General features: G+C 36.1%; 1 protein-coding gene across 1 annotated transcript; it reads left to right on the top strand.

Moving 5' to 3' along the window:
* Positions 1–101: 101 nt before the first annotated feature.
* Positions 102–22,804, top strand: CASP8AP2 (caspase 8 associated protein 2). The gene is made up of 10 exons (XM_085318720.1): positions 102–400; positions 498–573; positions 1,775–1,849; positions 4,527–4,627; positions 6,048–6,122; positions 6,818–6,933; positions 9,001–11,501; positions 14,059–17,026; positions 18,942–19,041; positions 19,933–22,804. Exons 2-10 carry the CDS (start codon positions 525–527, stop codon positions 19,987–19,989), a joined length of 6,042 nt encoding a protein of 2,013 aa, XP_085174846.1. The 5' UTR covers positions 102–400; positions 498–524; the 3' UTR covers positions 19,990–22,804.

Raw genomic sequence — 22,804 nt, 5'->3', positions numbered from 1 at the left:
GCGCCCCCGGCGGGCGGCCTACGGCGCCCCGCTGGCCCCTCGGCCCGGGGCCGGGGGCGGCTGGGCCCTGCCAGTCCCTGCGGCCTGTGCGGGAGGCCGAGGCCTGGGCCGGGGGGTCGGGCCCTCGCGGGCCTCGAGCCCCGCAGTTTGCGCGGTGCTGGGGAGCGGCAGGCAGCGCCTCCCCCGGCATCTGAGCGGCCTGTGCGATCTGTGTGCCAAGTTTTCTCTTTAGGATGCTTTTTTGCTACCCGTGGATAAAAGACACCGCTGAACATCTCATGCTGCAAGTCGGAATACTTAGAGGACAGCTGCTTTCTTATTTTTCTTGATAGCGTTCTGAGTTTGTTACCTTGTTACAAGATTCTTCTCAACCTGGTGTCAGATTTTAGTAAAGCGCTAGGTAGCTTGGGCATGTGCCAAGATGCTTCTGCTTTGTGAAGTTGTTCTGAAATTATCGCTTAATCTGTTGTCTCTCCTCTAATATTTTTCTCATACAGATGGGGAAACCGTAGGGAGTTTGTATCATGGCAACAGATGAGGATGGACTGGGACTATTTGATATCCGTTACAATGGTAAGCTGTTGTGTTAGTTTACTTTCTACTTTGCAATGAAATAATGCATCTGCAGTGTAATGAAAATAATTAAGTTAAATTTGCTTAGAAAACAAAGTAGGAACAATTTAATTTGGGACAAATACAAAAAAGCTGCAATTGTAGTATGGCTGTGGCACAGTATCTTTGTAAGCTATATTGCATTAGTGAGTTTGAAATTGCAATCATAACAGTATTTTGGATTTCTAATATGTTTTTGGAAATGACTGAAACAGGCCTCTCACCTTTGCTTTACTGTATATAGTTCAACCTTTAACTGTATCTTAGTGAACCATGTATTTGGACACGTCAAGAGTCAGTTGCTTTACCAACTATTTGTAAAAGCAAATGTATTTTCATCTAGTACAGTATGAGCCAGCAAGATACTGTAATGTTATTACCAGCTCAGCAGATGATTGATCTGACACACGTATGTGAGTTTCCTAGCTTCAGAATGACTGTGGATACTGATGTTTTTCTTCACAGTAACAATATTTTTTTTGCAGAATTGGAGAGATTCAGATAGGGTGGATGAGAATGATGAGGGGCATCTGAAAAAGCAATGAAGAAATACTGAGGAGATTAGCATGGAGTTTTATGGAACCAATTACTGTGTGAATAGATGGTAGTAGAATAGCCATTTTTTGAGTTATGATACAAAATGTTATTGCTTTCTGTAACTTAGTGAGGAGTGTTTCTTATAATAGTGATTTATCATGATCTTTTATCAAAATTTCTGGAGTTGTATATCCTCAGAGTTCAATGTATTCTAGAAAGCAGATTCAAGTTCAGGTAAGGTTGGCTTAGCTAGTTTATAATTTAAGTTAACTTGAACTTAAAGCTGTAAAATTTCCTTCATGCAAAATTTTTGTAAGCCTTAAGAGCTGATCTTAAAAGCCTGTCTTTGCTCCCTGGTGAGGAAAGATGTTTTCTTCATAGAAACAATAGCTTGGTGAGTAAAGTTTCCCTGTCTTTTACTACTCTGTGCCTGCTTTACTTGATTCACAATGGTAGCTATATTTTACTACTCCTGTAGGATTGTAGTTATGCTTATTTTATAGGCAAGTTAAAGATTGGAGTTTATTAAAAGTTTACATATATACATGTATATATTTTTTTAATATATGTACATATATGTATATACACACTATATATATATATATTTTTTTTTTTTTTGCTTTAGCTTCCCCCTTTAAGGAAGATGATGAGAGCTCAGTGGATATTTATGATGGCTTGGACAATGGTTTAACAGTTCCTGGTAGGTTGAATGCAACTTGCTGTTTGTTTTGAAGCATTATAGTATCTCAGTGTTTTTTAGGCTGGTTTCAAGCAAGTTGAGTTATCTGTAATCTTACATTTAGCTGAACTAACATATACTTTAGTAACCTACTTGTTTGAATTGAAGGTATGTATGTTATATGTTGTGCAAATACCACTGAGAATTTTTATATCTATTAGCTGAGTTGTTATAGCATAGTTTTGGTGTAGTACTGGCTATTTTAAGAGACTGAGAGTGTGTATTTATGAAGAGATACAGAGAAGCCTCACCTCTTCTGAACATGTCGCAATATAGGACATTTTACCTTGGGAAAGGCACTGTTCTTTGATGCCTTATAAATAGCTTCAGGACCAGATCCAAAAATCACTGGTCACTAAATCAATAATAAGAGCTGCAAAATGTACTGTCACTGTAATACAGTATATTCAGTAGGTCCTCTTAAATTTTTGTTACTTTCTTGATAATTTTACACATAAAGGTAATTAATTTGCTCTTAACTTTTTTAAACTAAGAGAGAAATAGACCAAAATAATGTTCTTTTCTAGGAGTCTTAGTATAAAGTTTGCTGAAATGCAGTTCCTARCATTTAACAAGCATTTCGGTACAGACCTGTCTACTATGAGTACTAGAACAGGTTGCCCAGAAAGATTGTAGAGCTTCCATCCTTGGACATACTCCAAAGCCACCTGGACAGGATCCTGGGCAACTTGCTGTATGTGACTCTGCTTGAGCAAGAGGGTTGGGCTAGATGATCTCTAAAGGTCCTTTCCAATGTCAACCAATCTTTACTATACTAAAGGGCTATAGGACTTAGGGCTATACAAAACCCTACAGATGTGAAACATCTGTTCATTTATGGCTCTCTTTTWCATTTTGTGTGTACAACATAGGAGAATACTTTCTAATTCCATATTTCAGAGATGGGAATGCATTGTTTAGTAAATTTAAAAAACACAAAAAGGAACAACTTAATGCARTGCAAATATTTCATGGATTACAAATGATTTTATGTATAGTCTAATACTGAGGGATCTTTTTATTTTATAATTAGAGAAGATCTTTGAGATTGTTGCTAAAGGTGAGAAAGATATTATTTGCAAATCCTCTTGTGTTATATTAATATAATACGAGAGACATGGAGCTACTGGAAAGAGCCCAGAGTAGGGCCACGAAGATGATCAGAGGGCTGGAGCATCTGCCCTATGAGGAACGGCTGCGAGAGCTGGGCCTCTTCAGCCTGGGGAAGAGAAGACTGGGGGGGGAGGTCTTATCATTGTATACAAATGGGTGGGTGTCAAGGGGAAGAAGCCAAACTCTTTTCAGYTGTCCCATGTGACAGGACARGAGGCAATGGGCAGAAATTGAAGTACAGGAAGTTCCGCCTGACTGTGAGGGGGAATTTCTTCCCTGTGAGAGTGACGGAGCACTGGCACGGGTTGCCCAGAGAGGTTGTGGAGTCTCCTTCTGTGGAGATCTTCAAGGCCCACCTGGATGCCACCCTGCCTAACATGCTCTAGGTGACCCTGCTGAGCCGGGGGGTTGGACTAGATGATCTCCAGAGGTCCCTTCCAACCTTACTGATTCTATGATTCTATGATTTTTCAGCCTTTCATACCACAGATATAAAAACTGGTTTACTATTATCGTAAACTCTCTCTGTGGAGCTTTCTTTTTAGGGGCTTACTCAAGAGTCATTAATATAACAATACTGCCGAAGAATTTTTATGCAACACTTCAGTTGATTCCTTNATGATCTCCAGAGGTTCCTTCCAACCTTACTGATTCTATGAATATTCTTTGTGTTATATAGTGTCCAAAGACTGCAGTCAAGGGTTGAAACACAGTTTTCATAGTTAATTTATTTGTCTGTAGATTAATCTGTATTTGAGGTGTCATAAATCAGGTACTGTAAGTAGTGCATGAATGAAGCACACACATTGATCAAGAAAAAACACAGCTAAGTAATTTGGTTTGGGATTTTTTTTTTTTATCCTTACTTCTTTGGAATGAAAGCAAAGGAGTTTATATTTGAGATGGAATATAGACTGGAGCAAAGAACCGTTGTTCAATACAAGAAATATTTCAGACAGATGACATCCAATCCCCTACTATCTCTACAAAAGCTCTATTTTTCCCGTTTCATTCTGATCAGCTGATCTGTGTTTTTGAACGTATAGGTCAGTAGCATATGAATATTCTTTTTCTCAACTGCAATTGTTTTAAAGGCTAAATCTGGAAACAAGATAAATGGCTTGCAGGATGCATATATTTCTTCTAGCTTTTTGCTATCTACTGGTTCTGGAACCTCAGGTCACTGTTTAGATGTTGCCTTTCTGTGCTTTGTAATTGAAGTAGGTTTACTGTGAATTAGCTCTCCTTTGATTTAGAGCAATGTATTACTACTAAGTCACAAAAGGCACCCACCTTTGTGTATAGGTGTTCTGTAAATCTGTAATTTTTTTTGATTTTCATCATTACCTTTTATGTGTATGTAAATTAGATCATCTTTTTTCAAATAAAACTAACAGAAAAATTGAAATTGAGAACGGGAATTTCCTCACCTAATGTTGTGTTTTAGAAGTCTTCCTTAATGGCACAATGCAAACTAGCTAGAAAAAATAGCTTTTCATTTATGTAATTATTTTTCTTTTTACAGACAATTCTACTCCAAGTTCTACACCAGCTGGAAATAGTTTAAACTTATTTGATGAGATATTAATTGAAGAAGGAACTGCAAAGGAAGCATCCTACAAAGAGGTGTGTATTAATACAAGAAAACTTGAGGGGAAAAAGAAAAGATTTCTGCAAGATTATGTGCAAAAAATGTCTGTCAATATGGTCACATTACTAGAAAAATAGGGAACTGTTTCTAAATAAGGGAATAAAAACAAGATTGTCCTGAGAAACTCTTACGTCAACAATTTTATCATAGTAAGTAAATYTTTTGCTCTAAATCATGATCTGTTCTCATTTAGTATCCCTTTGCATGCAGTTTTATCAATTAGGTTATGAGAAAATTTATTGTAATTTCTTTCTAGTTAAAGGTCTGTTCAATTTTTTTTGATACAGAACTGATCTTAACATTTCCCTTAAGGAATTTTACTTGACTTAGATCATTCCATGGTCCATATACCTATGTCATTAATTTTTGTCCTCAAGACTGAAGACAGCTGTGCAGTAGATAGCTGCTTCTAACAAATCAGCAGAACACTTACTCATGTAGCATTATGTGCCCTGGTCCATAAAACACATCTTAATTGTAAACTTGAGAATTGGAGTAAAAAGCAAAAATCCACAGATAGAATATGCTATAGAAAGCAGGGGTGAAATCTCCAGGAATTTAATAAATGATGAAAATATCACTTGGAAAGATTGAAAGCAGTTGTCTATGAAGTATGGCAATACGGAAAATGTGGTCCATTTCTTGTGAAGGTCCTGTAGCTGTCTGATTTTAATGAAGGACTCTTGTCAAAGATTTCATTTTTAATTTCATATTAAATATTTAAGTCTGAAATCTCAACAAAAGCATGTACTTCTGCAGCCAATTTTGAAGTCTAAGATCATTCTAGTAACTCCTACTATAATTTTCCTCAAATGATTTTATTATATAAAATATGACAGACAAATCCTCTATCCCCTTGAACACAAGAAGACACTGTTGTTGTGAGGGTGACTGAGCGGTGGAACAGGTTGCCCAGAGAGGTTGTGGAGTCTCCATCCTTGGCGATATTCAAAAGTTGACAGACTTTGGATGGAGACAACCTGCTTCAGCTGATGCTGTTTGAGCAGGATGGGATTAAACTAGATGATTTCCAGAGGTCCATTCCAACCCCAAATATTCTGTGATTTTTGTGATCTGTGTAGCACAGAGGGCTAGTTTCTAGCCCCTCAGTAATTTCATCTTTAACTTCCTGTTGCTCTCTAGCCTGTTACTGTTGCACAAGCACCCATAGATTTCCTCTTACGTGGATGCCTATGATATTTAGAGACTTCATTTTAACGCTAGTAGAAGCATTTTGAGGTTTTCTGCTTTAGTATGAATTTATGAATATCCTTTTGGAAAAAAGAACTTTGTAACAGGATTTGCTGTGTTAGCTGACTACAAATCCAGAGGGTATTTTTTGTTGTTTGTTTAATTAATCCACTTCTATACTGTGAATCCTTCTCTGTTTGACAGTTGCGGGCAGAATATGGAAAATGTCAACAGCAAATTAAAGAGTTGATGAAGAAATTTAAGGAAATACAGGCACAGGTACTGTAGTTCAAAGAACAACATTGTCAAGATTTATGTAAAACAAACTGAATATTTCTTTTTGGAAGAACTAATTACATATTCTTTCTAGGATTAATCCATTTTGTGTGGATTTTTAAAGCACCTAACAATTCTTGCTACTAGGATGGTTGTTAGGATAGCCTACTGACAAAATCAGTGGATAAATTTGCTTGTTTTCTGATGTTGCATGTAATAAAACAATAGTTGATTAAAATCTTCTGTCTGCTTAATAAAAAAAATAAGCATGTCAAATCAATAGTTATCAGAAAGACACCCAGTTCTTTTGCTGATAAAAATCTACATCTTACATTTGACACTGACTACGGAAGCAACAAATTGGGTAAAAGACGGAATCAAATGGGAAGAATTAGAGGTTTTTCAGCTCTATGGTTACTTAATTTGTAACATATTTTAGTTTTGATAAGTTTTTATGATTAAAAAATGCTGAATAATTACCAGGAATGTAAACAGCAGCAGAAGCCTGAGTGAAGTAAAAGAACAACCTGTTTGGACTTTACTAATTCTGACTGATCCAAAGCTGTTCTTGTATGTTCTACTGTCAATTTACAGATGAGATTTTTTCTAATAGCTGTATTGTGCTGATTTTCATTGTGTTTGGATTAATACCCAAGCTAATTCTTTCTCTCTTATTTTCTATGTATATTTAAAATCAGAATGTCATTCTACAAAATGAAAACCAAGCTCTTAAAAAGAATATTTCAGCACTTATCAAAACAGCAAGAGTGGAAATTAACCGTAAGGATGAAGAAATCAGTAATCTCCATCAAAGGTACAACTGGACAGTGGAACTTTACACATTTTTATTGCCCAATTGTGTTTGTATACTGTTTGTATATTGTTAGAAAACTGCATGTATTTTAAGTAGGAAAGAATTTTTGTTTACTAAGTAATTATTTACATAATCTAATACTGACACAGTCAATTGAAATGCATATGTATCTTTTCCTAATGAGGTCTTTGGTTTCTAATTAGGAAAACAAAGAGGGATCCTGAAGCATGACTGTTTGCCTGAACTCTTTAACTTAGTTTTACAACCCATTCTTTTTGGGTTGTTTAGCTGTCTTGTCTGTATCAAAGCAGATACTTTCCTACGTGTTCCAGCTTCAGAACATGGTTTCAGACTGATGAATTTCATGAGACTTTTTAGACGGTAAATGAAAATAAGTACAGAGACTATGTAATGTCTTCTTGGTAAGATGTAAAAGCACTTTCTCCAATGGTAGAAAACAGCAGTTAAAGAATTCTTGGTAACGTCTGTGTATTACTGATCTTATTGCAAGTTGAAGAATCTTAYTAAATTATGGATGGTAGAGTAGCAGACTATAACGTTTCTGGGATGTTTGAAACCAAAGCAGCAAGTCAAGACTCAGGACCCCTGACTTGTATTCACAAGGTCACTTTGTGAACTCGACCAAGTCGCTTGTTTTGTTTGTACTTCAGTTCAGTTTGATATTTTCTTGCACCAGAAGTGTTGTAAGGAAAAAGGTTGATTTAAAATTTCTGTGCTAAAGGTTAGAAGTGTATTGGGAAATATGGCTGGGAGGTATATTGTCAGAAGTCATCTGGTTGGGGTCAAGAGGTTTTAATATGTTAATTCTTTCAGTTGATTGGCTGTGACAAGATAGCTGTTACTGTCTCATCTCTGAGGATGGTTTTCCAAGGCATAAATTAAATTGTTTGAAAAGTGTGTTCTTGTTTTAAATACTCACCCTCACTAATGTGTTCTTAAACTCAAGCGGCCCACCTATCTGTAAAGACTGCTACGGAGGTGATACATTTCATGGAGATTGTTAACGCTTATCTCAGAAATATTGGATATAATTACATTCATAATACATGAATACAYGTATAATTGCCAGATGAAAGCTACGTGAAATTTTGGCAATATAGCTAAAAGAGAAATACAGGGTAGGGCTTTGGATTACAACAGCAGCAACACTGTTTTATTTCAGTGGTCAGTTCACATCATTTAAGATCACCATCTTGCATCTCAAGTGCAACCATCCATGGGGTTTTTTTTGGCATGACCATAACTTGTTTCTGTGTGGATTAGCTACAATCGTTTTTTCAAGTTAGTGGTAGTGGTGTTCATGGAATACTTTGAATATGGCCGAAAAGTGTCCTTTTTTTTTTTTTTTTTTTTTTTTTTTTTTTTTTTTTTTTTTTTTTTTTTTTTTTGTCCTGATGAAATAGCTTTAAGTGTTGTGTTATTAATCAGCTCAGGCCATACAGGCTGCATGTGCCCTTACTTTTATTATGATGACCTTGCAGCAGTAGCATGTGGCCTTGATGAGGCTTGATTATCGTAATTTACTACTTGTTTTCCGTAGCTTGAAGCAAATTCCAAACACAATAGCTTATTTGTTTTTTGGGTTGACTAAACACAGTCACATTATACCTATTGTTTTATCTGCCAGTTTACAATGTAGTAAATTATCAAATTGCTCTGATTTTTAAAATCACTAATGGTGCAAACCCCAGGAATATATAGAACAGCTTTGTTTCTAGGGGAAGGCACTTTTTGTAGCTGGGCAGTGAAATGCTAATTTATATTATTAAAATTGAGAATTAGACCAAATACAGCACTCTTCCACTGTTTTTATTTTTTCTGTAGATGAATTTTGTTTGGAAAATATGTGTGGAAATTATTATTATTCTTTACATGGTGCTAAAGGAAATTATTAAACTTCTCTTTTATCCAATGTTTCCTTCAACTTCAGACTAGAAGAAGGTATGACAAACATTTAGAAATATAAGCGTTCTGTATAATTTGGCTTTAGTTATTTTTAAATAAATTTAAAAACTCTAAAATGACTTTGTTTCTTTTTATAAACAGACTATCAGAATTCCCCAATCATCGAAGTAGCTTCACCAGAACATATCTTCCAGGATCAACTAACGGAAGGTGTTTCGAGATGTGTAAATCAAAAGAGCCAAAATTCAGACCACCTGATGTAGGTGACAGTTTAAAGATGGATCACAGRACAAAAAATGACTGTGCAAAAGATACATATCACAATTACTCATCTCATAATATGGACAATGGGAAGTCTAACTCAGAAAAAAGAAACAATCCGTATTTACTGAGATACCCTCCTGAAGAGCTCTGCAGTGATGGTACTCATACATGTCTACAAAATTATGACCACTGTTCTAACAAGGATAATAGAAAGGAAAGAAAAGAAATGAAAAGCGATGAACAGTATAGCAGGGGAAATGTCAACAAATACAAAAGAGAAATACATCAGAGCACTGGTAACAGTATTGATAGCGAAGATTCAGATCCTCATCAAAAGCTGAAAACTCCTTCAGAGAAGGCTAGTAAAAATGAGTTACAACAAAAAAGTCAGAGCACGAAACTCAAATGTAGTCCAAGTGTAGAAAGAAGGGTAGAAAAAAGTGTATCTTCCTGGGAGAAACAAGCTACCAGTAAGGACAGGTTTCAGACAAGAGGCGACTTGTRTACTGATGAGAGATCACAAATTGTGACTAAAAAAGACATTAAAACGCATGATAAAGATGAAAAAAACTCTGGACAAAAAAATAAACCAAATGAAAAACTACAGGAGCAACCAAGGAGGTCTGGTAGAGCCAGTAGTCCACATTCAAAGAACCTACATGAATCGCGTAAATTTCGCCTGGAAGAGTCTAGGAAAGGAAGAGACATTGACCACAAGAGAGAAAGAGGAACAAATGATTATACTTCTCGAGAAGGAAGGTCTTCACCTTCTAATGCCAGCAGTAGAGAGCATAAATATGCACGCTCCAAGGAAACCAGTAGTAGGTATGAATGGGAAACAGCACATTCAAAATCAGAGAGGCATAGAACTGAAGAAAAAAGGAAAAGAGAGAGAGAGAATCAGGATGAAAATAGACATTCTAGAAATGAAAGAAAAATTACAAAAGAGCTTTCTCACCAATCTGCAAAAGACTATAAGAAAGGTACAGATGTTACAAAAGGTGAAAAAAACAAATCTCATAAACCAGAGGAAACATCTAGAGTAACAGATAGTTTAAAAGGACATAAAGCTTCAAAAACTAAAGTTGATCAAACTGAGGCAAAAAGTAAAGACTTGAAACTCAGCTTTATGGAAAAACTAAATTTAACTCTTTCTCCTGCTAAAAAACAATGTCTCTCTCCAACTAAAGAATTTGAAACAACTTCCCAAAAGGTGAGTGATGATGGAAGTGCAGAGCTCACAATGCAGGCAGAAATACTAGATTCTAACCACCATGTTAATTGTGATCCTCCAAAGCAAACTAATTCACCACTAGAAGTTCTGGATAGTGCAGCTCAGATCAACCTGGAACAAGCAATGCCTCCTTCTGCGAATCCTGATAATGAAGCCTTGAAAACAGCAGCAGCAGGTCCAGCACAGTCTGAAGCATTGCCAGCAGTGGCAGCTGATGATACGAGCTCAGAAACCTTACCAGAAACAGTAGTGGGTCAGGTACAGCCCCAGGCTTTGCCAGGAGCAACAGAGRTGCTAGTTCCTGATGAAATGCAGACAGAAACTTCATCGGCAGCAGCAGAGGCTCCTGATTTGGCTGAATCTGAAGCSTCAGCAACAGCAGTAGCAGCAATGGATCTGGATCACCCTGAAGCTTTGCCTCTGGATGTGGTAGGGAGTGTTGCACAGTCTGAAAATTTACCTGTAGCAGTGAGTGTGACACAGGATGATAACATGCCAGCAGCAGAAGTCACACAATCTGCATCTGCCAGTGAAAGTCTGGGGGCCCTTCCTGAGTTTGCAGCAGAGAAGGAAGAGGAAGGTAACATATGGCCAGCTGCTGATGTACAAAACTCACAGGACCAACATAGTTCTCAAAACCTTGCCTTAGATGACTCAGAGGCCAGGAGTTCTGGTGACTTGAAGTCCTGTGGTGTTGCTGATGATATTAGGGAAATGCAACCAGACTGTTTAATAAAAGTAATACAGGATGATGATCACTTGGCTGCAGAAAATGTTGAGTGTTCTAYTGAGAAAACAAATGTCTGCAAAGTTAATGTGAACATATCTCAGTCACCTGACAGAACTGTATTAACTGATAAGGAGGTACCGTTAGTTGACCAGAATGTCTGTAATGTGGAGCCAGACTTACCCGAAATCACTACAACAGTATCTTCTCTTAGTGGTGAGMCATATCCTAGAACTAAAGAGAGAGAAACTAACCCTATTCCTGTTGATGATGACAGTTCAATATTGAGCATTGATCTCAATCACTTGAGATATATTCCGAAGGCTATCAGCCCACTGAACAGTCCAATGCGTCCCTTGGCTAAAGCACTTAGGATGGAAAGTCCCTGCAAAGGTCTTGTGAAGAGTTATAACAAAGGTACTTCTATATGTGTATTATAATTTGTTCTGTGCATAAATGCTTAGAGTATGTTTTCACAGAAAGCAGTAATTACTTTCTTTTAACTGATTTCTCAAACATGCRCATCTTTTCTTCTTAACCTATATAAGTCATGATGGCCCTTTTTCTTTGGTTTAAAGTGGAAGCATTTAATAATGCAATCAARATTGTAGCCAACTGAACATTAGTGCTTGCAAAATTGTGGTTAGTCACTGTTTACTGATGAATGATTGAATTAAGAGTTAGGTACAGACTTCTGAAAAATATAGTTGTCTGAAGCATAGTRATTTCTGACTAGGTGTCACTAGGTCTTTCTCTGAATTTTTAAAGGTGTAAGTCATTTAGAATCAGATGATTGGAAGTATTTATTTACAGGAAAGCTGGAGAGTACCTGAGACTCARTTTCTGTGAATGACAGCTAATAGATGACTGTTCTCTCTAGTTGAATGAATTTCAGTTGAATTTTTAGATCTATTTTACAACTGTGAGTCAGTTGAAGTAAAAGAAATCATAGATCATTAAGATATATTATTAATAAAATAAGAACTAACTCCTAAACCATATGTCGAGGTAAAATGTGGTGACAGCACACAAAGGGAGAGAAAATAAGTAAACCAAATATTTAAGTCTTTCATTTGTGTGAATTTAAATTTCTTGTAATCTCCTGTTGCACTAATAAAAAGTTTTCCTGGAAGTTTTTACTTACWACTAGAAGAGGAATGGGAAACTGTGGAGTTTAAATTCTTTTTCTTATATTTCAGAGCATAAATCATATGGTTTTGCAAGTCTTAGTGTGTTTTATGGTGAAATTCTGCCTCCTGTGCTTCAGGCATTTTCTCCTGTCTCTGAATTCTTTAGCAATTTATATTTCATTCCTACAGCAGTTTATATGCTGAGATCGCTAATGATTTTTGTGCAAGGACACGAGAGCTTTGGGAGCAGAGTAGGTAATCATCAAATAAAAATGTTTTTCTTGTTTTGTAGTGTTTCCCTGGGTTACTTTTTAGGGGAATTCATCGTGTCCAGGACTTGGTACCATATTACAAAGCCACAATTTTRATTTTTCAAGTTAGATGCCTAGTTGTCTTTGTGACCTGATTAGTRATGTGCCTATCAAATGCCTATCAAATGTCCTACATCTGTTAAATTGGCAAGAGGCTGTGGCTTCCCTTGACCCTGAAATTCAGTATTCCCCTTTCTACTATTCTGCAGTGGAGGGGTGTATATATGTTATTGCACTATTTCATCTACTTTCATCTGGTACTTTAGTTTGTGGAAATATCAAAGTGATTAGTACGAGAAAATACTCGTAATTGATCCTTATAAAGCTGAAATGGAGGCAGTGATGGTATATGTCTTTATTCTTGTGCAATCTGCATAAAGTGAACATTTTCAAGCATAACTTTAAAGTGGTAATCACAAATTCACTTTTTAGGGAGAAGAACTTAGATATATTCTGTTGTTTTATGAGATTATTTTTTAGAGTTCATTAAGCAGTCTAATTACCATGCAATGAACCATGTAGAATGTTTTATTAACCAGATTGCCCAGCAAGCCTAAAATTAAACAGCTACAAATCTTGTTAATCAATACATATRTACTTCATTGGAATTGTTATGCACTGGAAATAAGCTAGTCTTTTCTTTTGTAACATACTGTTTTGTAGTTAACTGCAATTGCTTCTTTTTCTTCAAAAATAGCATTTGTTTGGGAACTAAAATAATGATTAAATACATATTTAATGATGTTCAAAATATATAATTAGTAAGTTTATTTATGAGACAGAACAAAGCATACCAAATTTAACAAAACTTTAGCCTTTCCTCTCACATTTTTCATTCCCTGTTCTTATCCTTCAGAAACCTGAATTATAGACCAGTAAATTTATAATATAAAATTTCTATGTGCTTAGTCACKGTGCTGGTCATCTTAAATGCATTGAAAACTGAAATAGGAGTTTATCGTGTGTACAGTGTGTAATATAATGGGCCTTTCTCTTTAGTAAGTTTGTATATTGAAAGGCTTGAAGAATCAGGTAGATCCTTTTTGGAAAAGATAGTTGAATGCAAACATTCATAAGTGATTTGTACTGCACATTTTGTTATCAATGTAAAACCAGTAAAAGAGAAACAAGTGTATACACATATTAATCCACAGTGATGTTAAAATTGAGTGTTGTGTGATGTCAACAAGACCTGTCAAAGTGAATAGAAAGAAGCTTAAAGCTGCTGGAATCCTCTATTTTTTTCCTCTTCTGAGCAGATGAGTTCTTGAAATAGATCATGTGTTTTTGGTTAAATGTTATGTCCTTGTTTGCCTTTTGCAGCTCAGAAAAGTGCCATTGAACTAGTAGTTGCTGAAGAGAACTGCCCAAATTTGTCATAGCGGAAGATCAAACTTGCTGAGTTGTAGCTGGCAGTTTTAAAGAAACAGTTATAAACAGTTACTTCACAAAACTGAATCTTCCGTGTTTTTCTTAATGTTTGTTCATAATTGCATTCTTTATGGAGATTAGCAAACTGTTTTCTTTTTATAGATCTAATTCCTGAAAGTGCAGTTGTCATCTGTCCCTCAAAGAATTTGTCCAAGGAGGTGAATAAAGAAAACCAAAAGCCAGTTAGCATGTCTGGTGAACACTTAGAGATGGAGTCCCAGCTGAGCATCTCTTCAGATGAAATAGAAGAAGGAGAAATCATAAGTAGYGATGATGATGAAGAAAAATCTAAACCAGAAAGAACCTCTGAAAATACGAAAAARTCAAGACCAAGGTCTTCTCCTGAAACACGAAATTTGACCAGCAATCCACATAATCAAAAGAGTAAAACTATCTGTGGCAATGAAGATAATGGAAAGTTTGTTTCTGTGAAATTAAGTATAAAGAAGAGCAGAGAGAGACATAAAAACCAGACCTTCAGATCTTCAAAGGAGATGAAGAGAAATAAAACTGTAAGCATTGCTTGTCTTGAAAAAATGGTTCAAATTATTATTGAACCTTCAACTGTGCAAGAAATTATGCAAATGCTAAGAGCTATACGAAAGCAGGTGAGGAAGAATTATATGAAGTTCAAGGTACACTTCCCAGTTCAGCATTTTCACAGAATTATAGAATCTGCCATCATAAATTTCACATCATTAATAAAGTACTTGAACTTCTCCAAGATGTCTACATTAGGTGAGGCTTTAAAATTGAATCTCTGTGATACTATAGAGACCAAACTTAAGCTAGTTAAAAAGAATGTCATAGTGGATCGTCTGTTTGAACAACAAGTATCAGATATGAAAAAACAGTTATGGAAGTTTGTAGATGAGCAGCTTGATTACTTATTTGAAAAGATAAGGAGAATTTTAGTAAAATTATGTGATGCAGTAAATGTGGGAAATGAGAGTGAGGAAGGGAAGTTCGAAAGAACAGGAAAACAAAAATACAAAATTAGTCACAAAAATGATGTTCAGAGGCCTCGAAAAAAATCCTTGAATGCTAGATCTCAAAAGACTGAAGAATATATCCTTTCTAAGCCAATTGTAGATTATCAACCACCTAAAAAGTGTCACCATGAGAAAAATAAAACTGATGCACCAAAAACTATCTTTACAAAGTGTCTTAACTCCATTGATAACACAAGAATTTCCCAAACCAAAGTGCAGCCCTCTAAAGAGAGTAGTTTACAAGGCACTCTCACGCCACTGAAAAGTACAAGGCATGAAAAGGAAGGATTTCAGCTAGCCAAAGAGGCTAACAAGTCTGATCTTAATTATGATCTTCTCACAGAGCAACAAGCATCCAGTCTTACATTTAATCTTGTGAGTGATGCTCAGATGGGTGAAATTTTCAAAAGTTTGTTGCAAGGTTCTGATCTCTTGGAAAAAAGTAGTAACAATATCGATAGACATGAATGGGAATTCAGGACACCAGAAAAACAGCTTTTAGAAAGTCAGAAATGCAGAAGTAATAACGCTGGATTAATTCAAGAGATTATTCCGAAGGAGGCTTGTGTGGAATCTCATCCAGTAGAGGATATTAACTGGCCCGTTGTTTCACCTGTAAGAGCTCCTTCTTTATCATCCAGGCTTCAAATGTCAGTTGATCCAAATGTACTAGATGAAAGCTGTATGTTTGAGGTTCCTACAAGTGCAACCTCATGCAAAGATGATGAGTGCAGTTTACAAAAAAATAAATCCTTTGTTTCTTCTATTCTTCTTGAAGATTTGGCTGTTTCTTTAACTATTCCATCACCTTTGAAATCAGATGCTCATCTCAGCTTCCTAAAACCTGAGAATACCTCTGGTTCAACTCCTGAGGGTGTACTTAGTGCACATTACAGTGAAGATGCACTTCTCGAAGAGGAGGATGCCACTGAACAAGACATTCATTTGGCTTTAGAGTCTGATAACTCAAGTAGTAGATCAAGTTGTTCTTCATCATGGACAAGTCGGCCTGTTGCTCCCGGTTTTCAGTGTCRCCCCAGCCTACCAATGCAAGCAGTAATCATGGAGAAATCCAATGATCATTTTATTGTAAAGATTAGGCGTGCAGTGCCATGTACCTCACCAGCATCTGATCAGATGGCGTTAATGAAGGAGGCGTGGGCATCCTCAACCAAGAATGAAAATGAAATAATGAAAGGTGGTGAAAAAGAAAGAGAAAGTCAGAATTTGGTAGCAGCCACTGTGCAAGAAACTGTCAAGCCAGATCTGACTAAGGCTAATCAGTTGCATTACGTCAGCACTGGGCAAGAACAAAGTCCTGCCTCACCTCAGCTTCTGAAGGATTCGCCTAATAGTACTGGAAAGGAAGAAACTGTAGGTTTGCTTGGGCCCTGTAGAAAATCTGCAAACACAAATAGCTTTGACACTGAAAGCCTAAATGAAGACTGTGAGAACTCTCAAACAGATGAATTGAAAGTATCTGAAAGCGTAAATGATGTTGTGGTTAGATCGGAAGCTTCTTATCCCATTGGATGCACTGTAGAGTCATGCATAGACTTAACAGATGATACTGGTAATGAAAATTCATGTCTTGCAGTGCAATCTACTGCAGATAAAAGGAGTCAGGAAACTTCTACTGGGAACTCAGAATTCAATGATAAAAAGGAAGACCTGGATGAGTGCTCGGTTGATGCATTTATAGACTTAACAGAAGAGCTTTCCAATGAGACTGTGGCAGGTGATGGTAGCCTTGAAATAAAATCCACTTCAAATACTGATGTAGATTGCCAAATAAATACAGATGATAAAACTAGTAAAAAAAGGAAAAAAGACACTATAGAAGACAATTATAACTCAAAAAGACAACGGAAAGAAAGTGAATCAGTGGGTGAAGGAAATGTTGGGAGTCATGTGAAATCTGAAGAGATAAATTCAGTATCCAAACAATCTTCCAGTAAGACGAATGAGTTGCCAGAGAACAAAGACTCTTCTCCTTTGGCTTCATCTGCATCGTCACCTAGTCTATATGCCAAAAACATTGTTAAAAAGAAAGGAGAAGTAGTAGTTTCCTGGACAAGGTAATGATTTCTGTTTTTTAACTGTGATGTATTCAAAAATGGGAGGAGAAGGGAATTAGCTGATGGCTGGTTATTCAGAAGCTCTGCATCTATCTTTAATGGTAGTGTAAGAGCCTCCTTTCATCTCTGTAGGATGGTTTTATGAGACCGATTTCTCCCCTTAGTGCCATTGAAAGGCGCCAACATCTATTTTATCCTTTTTATGTAAAGCTTGTCCAGTGGAAAACAGATTGAAGAGATGAACTCTTTTCACATAATCCTGTAAGTAGCCTTCCAAAGTAKCCTTTGGAAGGCTACTTACATCTTAGGTTAGAATTGGCGGCAGAGGTGGGTAAATTAAGCCTTAATGGTCTGTGGGCATTTATTTCCTCACTTACCTGGATCTCTCAAGACAAGAGTGTTTCTCCTCTTGTTTTTAAAGATTTATATCTTAAGGAAACAAGGCACACTATATTACACTATCTGTAATTTTTGTCTCCTCTGCTCCTTTCTTATTCTATTCGAAACCCCCAACCAAACTTGATGGGATAGTAGTTGTTGCTCCTACAAGGCCTGGAAGCATTGGTGACCAGGTAAAGGAGAGCAGCCAAAGGTTTCCCTCTCTGATAGAGGCATGAGAGCAAACAGATACTTGTTTTGGGATCTACTGTGCTCAAGCTGCACACATGCTAGTCAACCTTTCAGCCCATATATTGTTTGAAAGCGGTCGTCATGTGCACTAATTACTGCTCAGTCAGTAGAATATGGGAGGAAAGTGAGGCGATTATGGGTGCTGGAGATAATTACATAGTGTAGGAACAGAGTTATTGTGAGGTGAGGGCATAAAAAYCTTAAGAAACTAGGGTTAGGTAGTTTTGCTGTTAGCTGTAGCTTCTTGCTACAACTTCATGTCATTCAATGTTTTATAAAGAAGTTCCTAAAATTTTCAGGACAGACTTTTTTCCTGAACTGTAGTTGGGGTTGGAAGTAAATTTCTAGCTAGGTTTTTAGAGAAAATACAACTCTTGCAGGCAAAAAGACCGTGTGTGTGTGTGAGAGAGAGATTTTTATTTAGCTAGTGTGATTTCTTTTTTTTATGTGTAAACCAGTGAGATGAGACTTTCCTACAACTTCCCTTAAGAATGCGGCTAGATTTTATCCATCTCAGTCTTTGTCCATCTTTGAACTAATGCCTATGAAAGTTGAAGTGGTTCTTTAAATGACACTTTCACTTGAAAATTGCTTGAAAATAGAGAAAWTTTAATTAAATATAACTTATTGAGATATAGCGTGTTTGAACCAAAGACACCTTGTAGCTACTTTATAATAACTGAGCCTGTATACATTTTACAAAAATTCTAAACTGATGAACAAGAGAAAGAGTGGATCAATGACACACTTATGAATAGACTCCCAATCCTTTTCTTTCTTTTGAACCCCAGGTGTGCTCTGACTCTGTTTGTTATATTAGGCCACTTCCAGGAATCAGGCACCTCTGTATTTATTCTGTGAATTTCAGTGGGGCTTAGATGAGAGCTGTGTAGCCATGGGTATGGATGGGTAGCCACCTAGAATTGCTGGCCAATATTGAATTTAGGAGTTGATTTGAATTCAGGTTTAAGCTTCTGCTATTGAAGCTTAAAGTGACCTTGCCCTGAGTTTTTGGGGTGACTGTTGGAATAATCCTGCCCTCTATAAATAGGATCAGGTAATGCTTGTTACTAATTTCCTGTCTGTGCTAACTCTGTTCTTCTGTGCCAGTAAAAGGGAAGGTCCTCCATTAGTTCATTACTGTAATTCAAAATCACATTTTGGAGTTTGGGAATATTCAGGATTTTAAAAAGGCATGCATGTATTTTTTTTTTTTTTTTTTGCTTTGTATGCATGCACAAATATGTGTGTATTATCATTAAAAGAAAATATATTTTTGCTGTAGAAATGATGACCGAGAAATCTTACTGGAGTGTCAGAGAAAAGGACCGTCAAGCAAAACTTTTGTTTCCTTAGCCACTAGGTTAAACAAAAGCCCAAATCAGGTAGGTGTTCTGATTCTCTCCCTTTATGACAACTCTCTTGTTACATTTCTGACTGCAGTTGAACAAAAAAATTTTTTGGAGCTCTCCTGCCTGTCTGGAGTTGTTTTGTTCTTTTGATGAGGAGTTCTTGAAAGAAAAATTTTAAATTCTATCATTTATTGCTTCTTAAAAATGTATATTAAGGAGATACTGTGGTCTAGGGATTAACTCCCTGTTCCAGTACCTTGAAACTACCCTGCTAAATCATAAGCCAAGGAAGACTGCTATACAGTGRTAGACAAGCTATAGCTATATGTGTATAGCTTTAAGAAATACTAATTCATAGTTGATTGAGATCAGCATATAAGCTGTAGCTGTGTTAAAAAAAAAAATCTCTTGAACTTTCTTGTACAAACGAGTTTTGTAAAATCCTTAGTAGACAGATTATTCCCTAAACAAATTGTACAAGATAGTAGAAAAATAGCCGATAAAGTGTACTTTTTTTGTGGAGGGAAAAAACAAAAATAAGTTGTTGGCCTTTTTTCATTTGAATCTTACTCTGAGTTATACCTGACAAAATCCAAATCTGATTGCTTTGAAAATTTCATCTTTTGTCTCAGACCTTCCTGATGGAAGGAATCTTGTCTTGAACAGTTGGTTTTGGCTGTCTGTAATTAGCCTGGAGACTATTTCAGATGTCAAAGGTGTAGGAAAACTTACTAAATTGTTTGGAGCACAAATCCAACTAACCTGTTGATTGTACTCCTGAAACTTTCCCCCTAAAATTTCATAGAAGCAAACAAAAGGAATGAAATAATGATTTTTTTTTTTTTTTAACTTTGAGATTAGTCTGTCTTGGTAGATACGGAAACCCAGGATATTAATAATATGCACTTTTTTGTCCTTCTTTAGGTTTCGGAAAGATTCAAGCAGTTAATGAAGCTTTTCAAGAAATCCAAGCGCAAGTGAACTTATTACCAAGCTGCTTTGTGGTTACTGGGTTTAGCTGTTTTCAGCAATGAGACTACAACCAGTGCATTCATATGGTAGGGCTAATGGAGGTGTCCAAGTCAGAATACTTAGTTCAGTAAATCTGGTGCACTGTTAGTTGTTTGCTTCCGTGACAATGCTTCCACTGAAATGCTTTTTCCTGGTCCGTACAGCAGGGCAATAACAACAGACTATCTGAGAAAGAGTATGCACATATAAGTAGAGCTATATCATTTTAAGGTGGTGAATCTCCTGTTGATTAAATGTGTTCTGTAAGCACGGACAAGCGTGCAGTCAAGTGAAATTGATGGCTGTTACTTAACTTGTGAAAAGTACTGTATATGGTGATGTGGAACGATAATTGAAAAAAATAGGAGTTCTTAAACTAGTTGGTAGGTAATTCTAGTTGGTAGATAATCCTAGAAAATGACAAATACATCATCTTGGTTATGTTGAAACATGGAAACTGGTACTTTGAGAAGTTAGGCCTTTGCCTTTTAAAATAGCACAGTGCAAGGGTAGCAAAATTCCCAAACCTGCTTATCTAGTAATTGGATTATGATGGTAAGGAATAGGTGGTTCTTTGCTACTTTGTCAGCTGTTCATAATCTGCTTCAAGGAAGGAATCTAGAACTGTGTTTGTCTTCAGCTTTAAGCATGTTCTCTAAGCCACTTCTTTGTGACTTCAGTGTTCAACAGAAAGGAATGAATTCCTTTCTGAGGGTGCTCATCTCTCTCCATTGACAATGGAGAATGCCTAAGCAATTGGTTTAGAGTAGAATCCTAATTTACAGATTTTTGAAATCAGAGAGTCCCACATTGGAGAAAGTGAAACCAGTCATTAATGCAGTGACCAGTTTTCAGATTCTTTTAAATTGTAAAATGCAACGATAAGGAGCAATYGTTTACCAAGGATCTGTAGTTGAAAATATTTTACAGTTCTGATGATATTTAAACAGCCTTAGTGTTGAGTTTTGCACTGCTGATTAACTTTTCTTTCAGAAAAAAATACATAGGATTTTTTTTTCAAAAATAGTTTTTACTTTGAAAAGGGATAATATATTTATCTTCTGCAAATTACATTTGGGAAAGGCACTTAAATTTCTGAGCTTAAGTTAAGCTAAAGTAACTTGACAGGCCTTCTACATAATGAACATTCTGCTTTGTTTCAAAAAAAAAAAAAAAGAACAGCAAGCCATTTTCTTTTCAACAATTTGGAAATAGGCCTTTACAGTTTTATAAAACGTGATTGATACTTACTAAGAGACAAACTTTTTTGTAAAAACAAGCATTTTCAAAAGCCTAATTGACTTGTTTTGACAGCAGTGTATCTATCTTGACGAATTTAGTGCCTCAGAAATTCACAACACGTTTTATTTAAAAAAAAAAAACTTATAAATGCTTACAATTTTACTATAGGTACTAAAAGTAAATATATATATTATTGCTTCATCCTAAATTTATAAAAGGCTTTTTATTTTAAGAAACATTGATTTATAACCCATCAAATATTTACTGGGAGTTGCACAGGTCATGCTTGGATTGTGAATTCATTGGGGTCTGAGATTTTTTAATTCTTTATTGAGGAGCTATAGTCTTTATTCAGTCAAAACATCTGCTGAGCTTAGCTAGAGCTTTGTTTGAGTAGCAGCTCCACCTAAAAGCACAAACTTTTTTTCTGAAAATCAGTGACCACTTTTTCAGAATAATGTGTGGGGTTTTTTTTTTGTTTGTTTGTTTGTTTGTTTTTGGCCCCTCCCCAAGGCATAGCAACTAACAAGATAGACTTCTGATTCTATAAACCATCAAATAATTCATCAACAATGTTGCCACTGGCATCTTTGGAGAATTATCAGCATGTCCTATGGAAGTATGAGTGTCACACTGCCAAACAGTGTCTAATGCTCATTTTAGACAGTGCTCTGGAAAATGTTAGAAAGAACTACTTGAATAGGTTATGATGTCGACTTTGGCAGTCTTCCATCTTCTGTGCTTGCTTCTAAAACGTTTGCTTTTGAGAATCAAGTGTCATCTGAACTACACAGGCAGTGCCTAGTGATTTCAGTTGGGGATTTGTATACCTATCCATGCTTGCTCTAAACAAACATTTGTGACAATTGTTTGCTTACTAGAGATTTAGATCTAACTGAATCTGTTAGTTTGTGGAGTATTGTTTATGCCCAGATTCAGCTCATATTTCAGATTTTTTTCCTTAAACATACTGTTATAGAGGAAAATGTGCACAATACTGAAGGCATTGAGGGAAGTAGCCTCTCTTCACTTAAGTGAAGTACGTAACCTCTCTGTCTCACAAAAGCAGGCAGTATTTTACTACAAAATCGTTTATTCCTCGTCTATGTTTATCTACTTTTGTATTTGTAAAGGTGGGGAGCAGGGAAACTGCTGTTTTGGTTCTGACTTGGATTCCTTTTTTGTAAATTATTAAACTTTTTTTATGTTCTGTCTACTGTAAGTATGTGTACAGGTTCCTACATGGTCATGTAAAATATCTGATATGTGTGTATATATATATATAAATATATGTATAAATATAGAGAGAACTTTGTTTAGCCAAAGATGATTTTTTTAACTATATAAAACTCCAGGTTTATTTTGTATAAACTAAATARTTTGCTTACTGTAAGAGTAATGCAAAAAATAAAACTCTGTAAAGTTCACCCACTTACATTCTTGTTGGACAGAAGTTGTCTTGGAGTGTTCTTATACCATTATTTGTAAATTATTTCTTCAATAAGAATTTTGATACATATTTTTCAAATGCACTGTATGTAAA

Source organism: Rhea americana, unplaced genomic scaffold, assembly GCF_003343005.1.
Source record: "Rhea americana isolate MKP2758 unplaced genomic scaffold, rheAme1 scaffold_55, whole genome shotgun sequence".
Lineage (NCBI taxonomy): Eukaryota > Metazoa > Chordata > Aves > Rheiformes > Rheidae > Rhea > Rhea americana.
The sequence above is the reverse complement of the archived record's forward strand: the minus strand, read 5'-3'. Positions and strand labels throughout refer to the sequence as shown.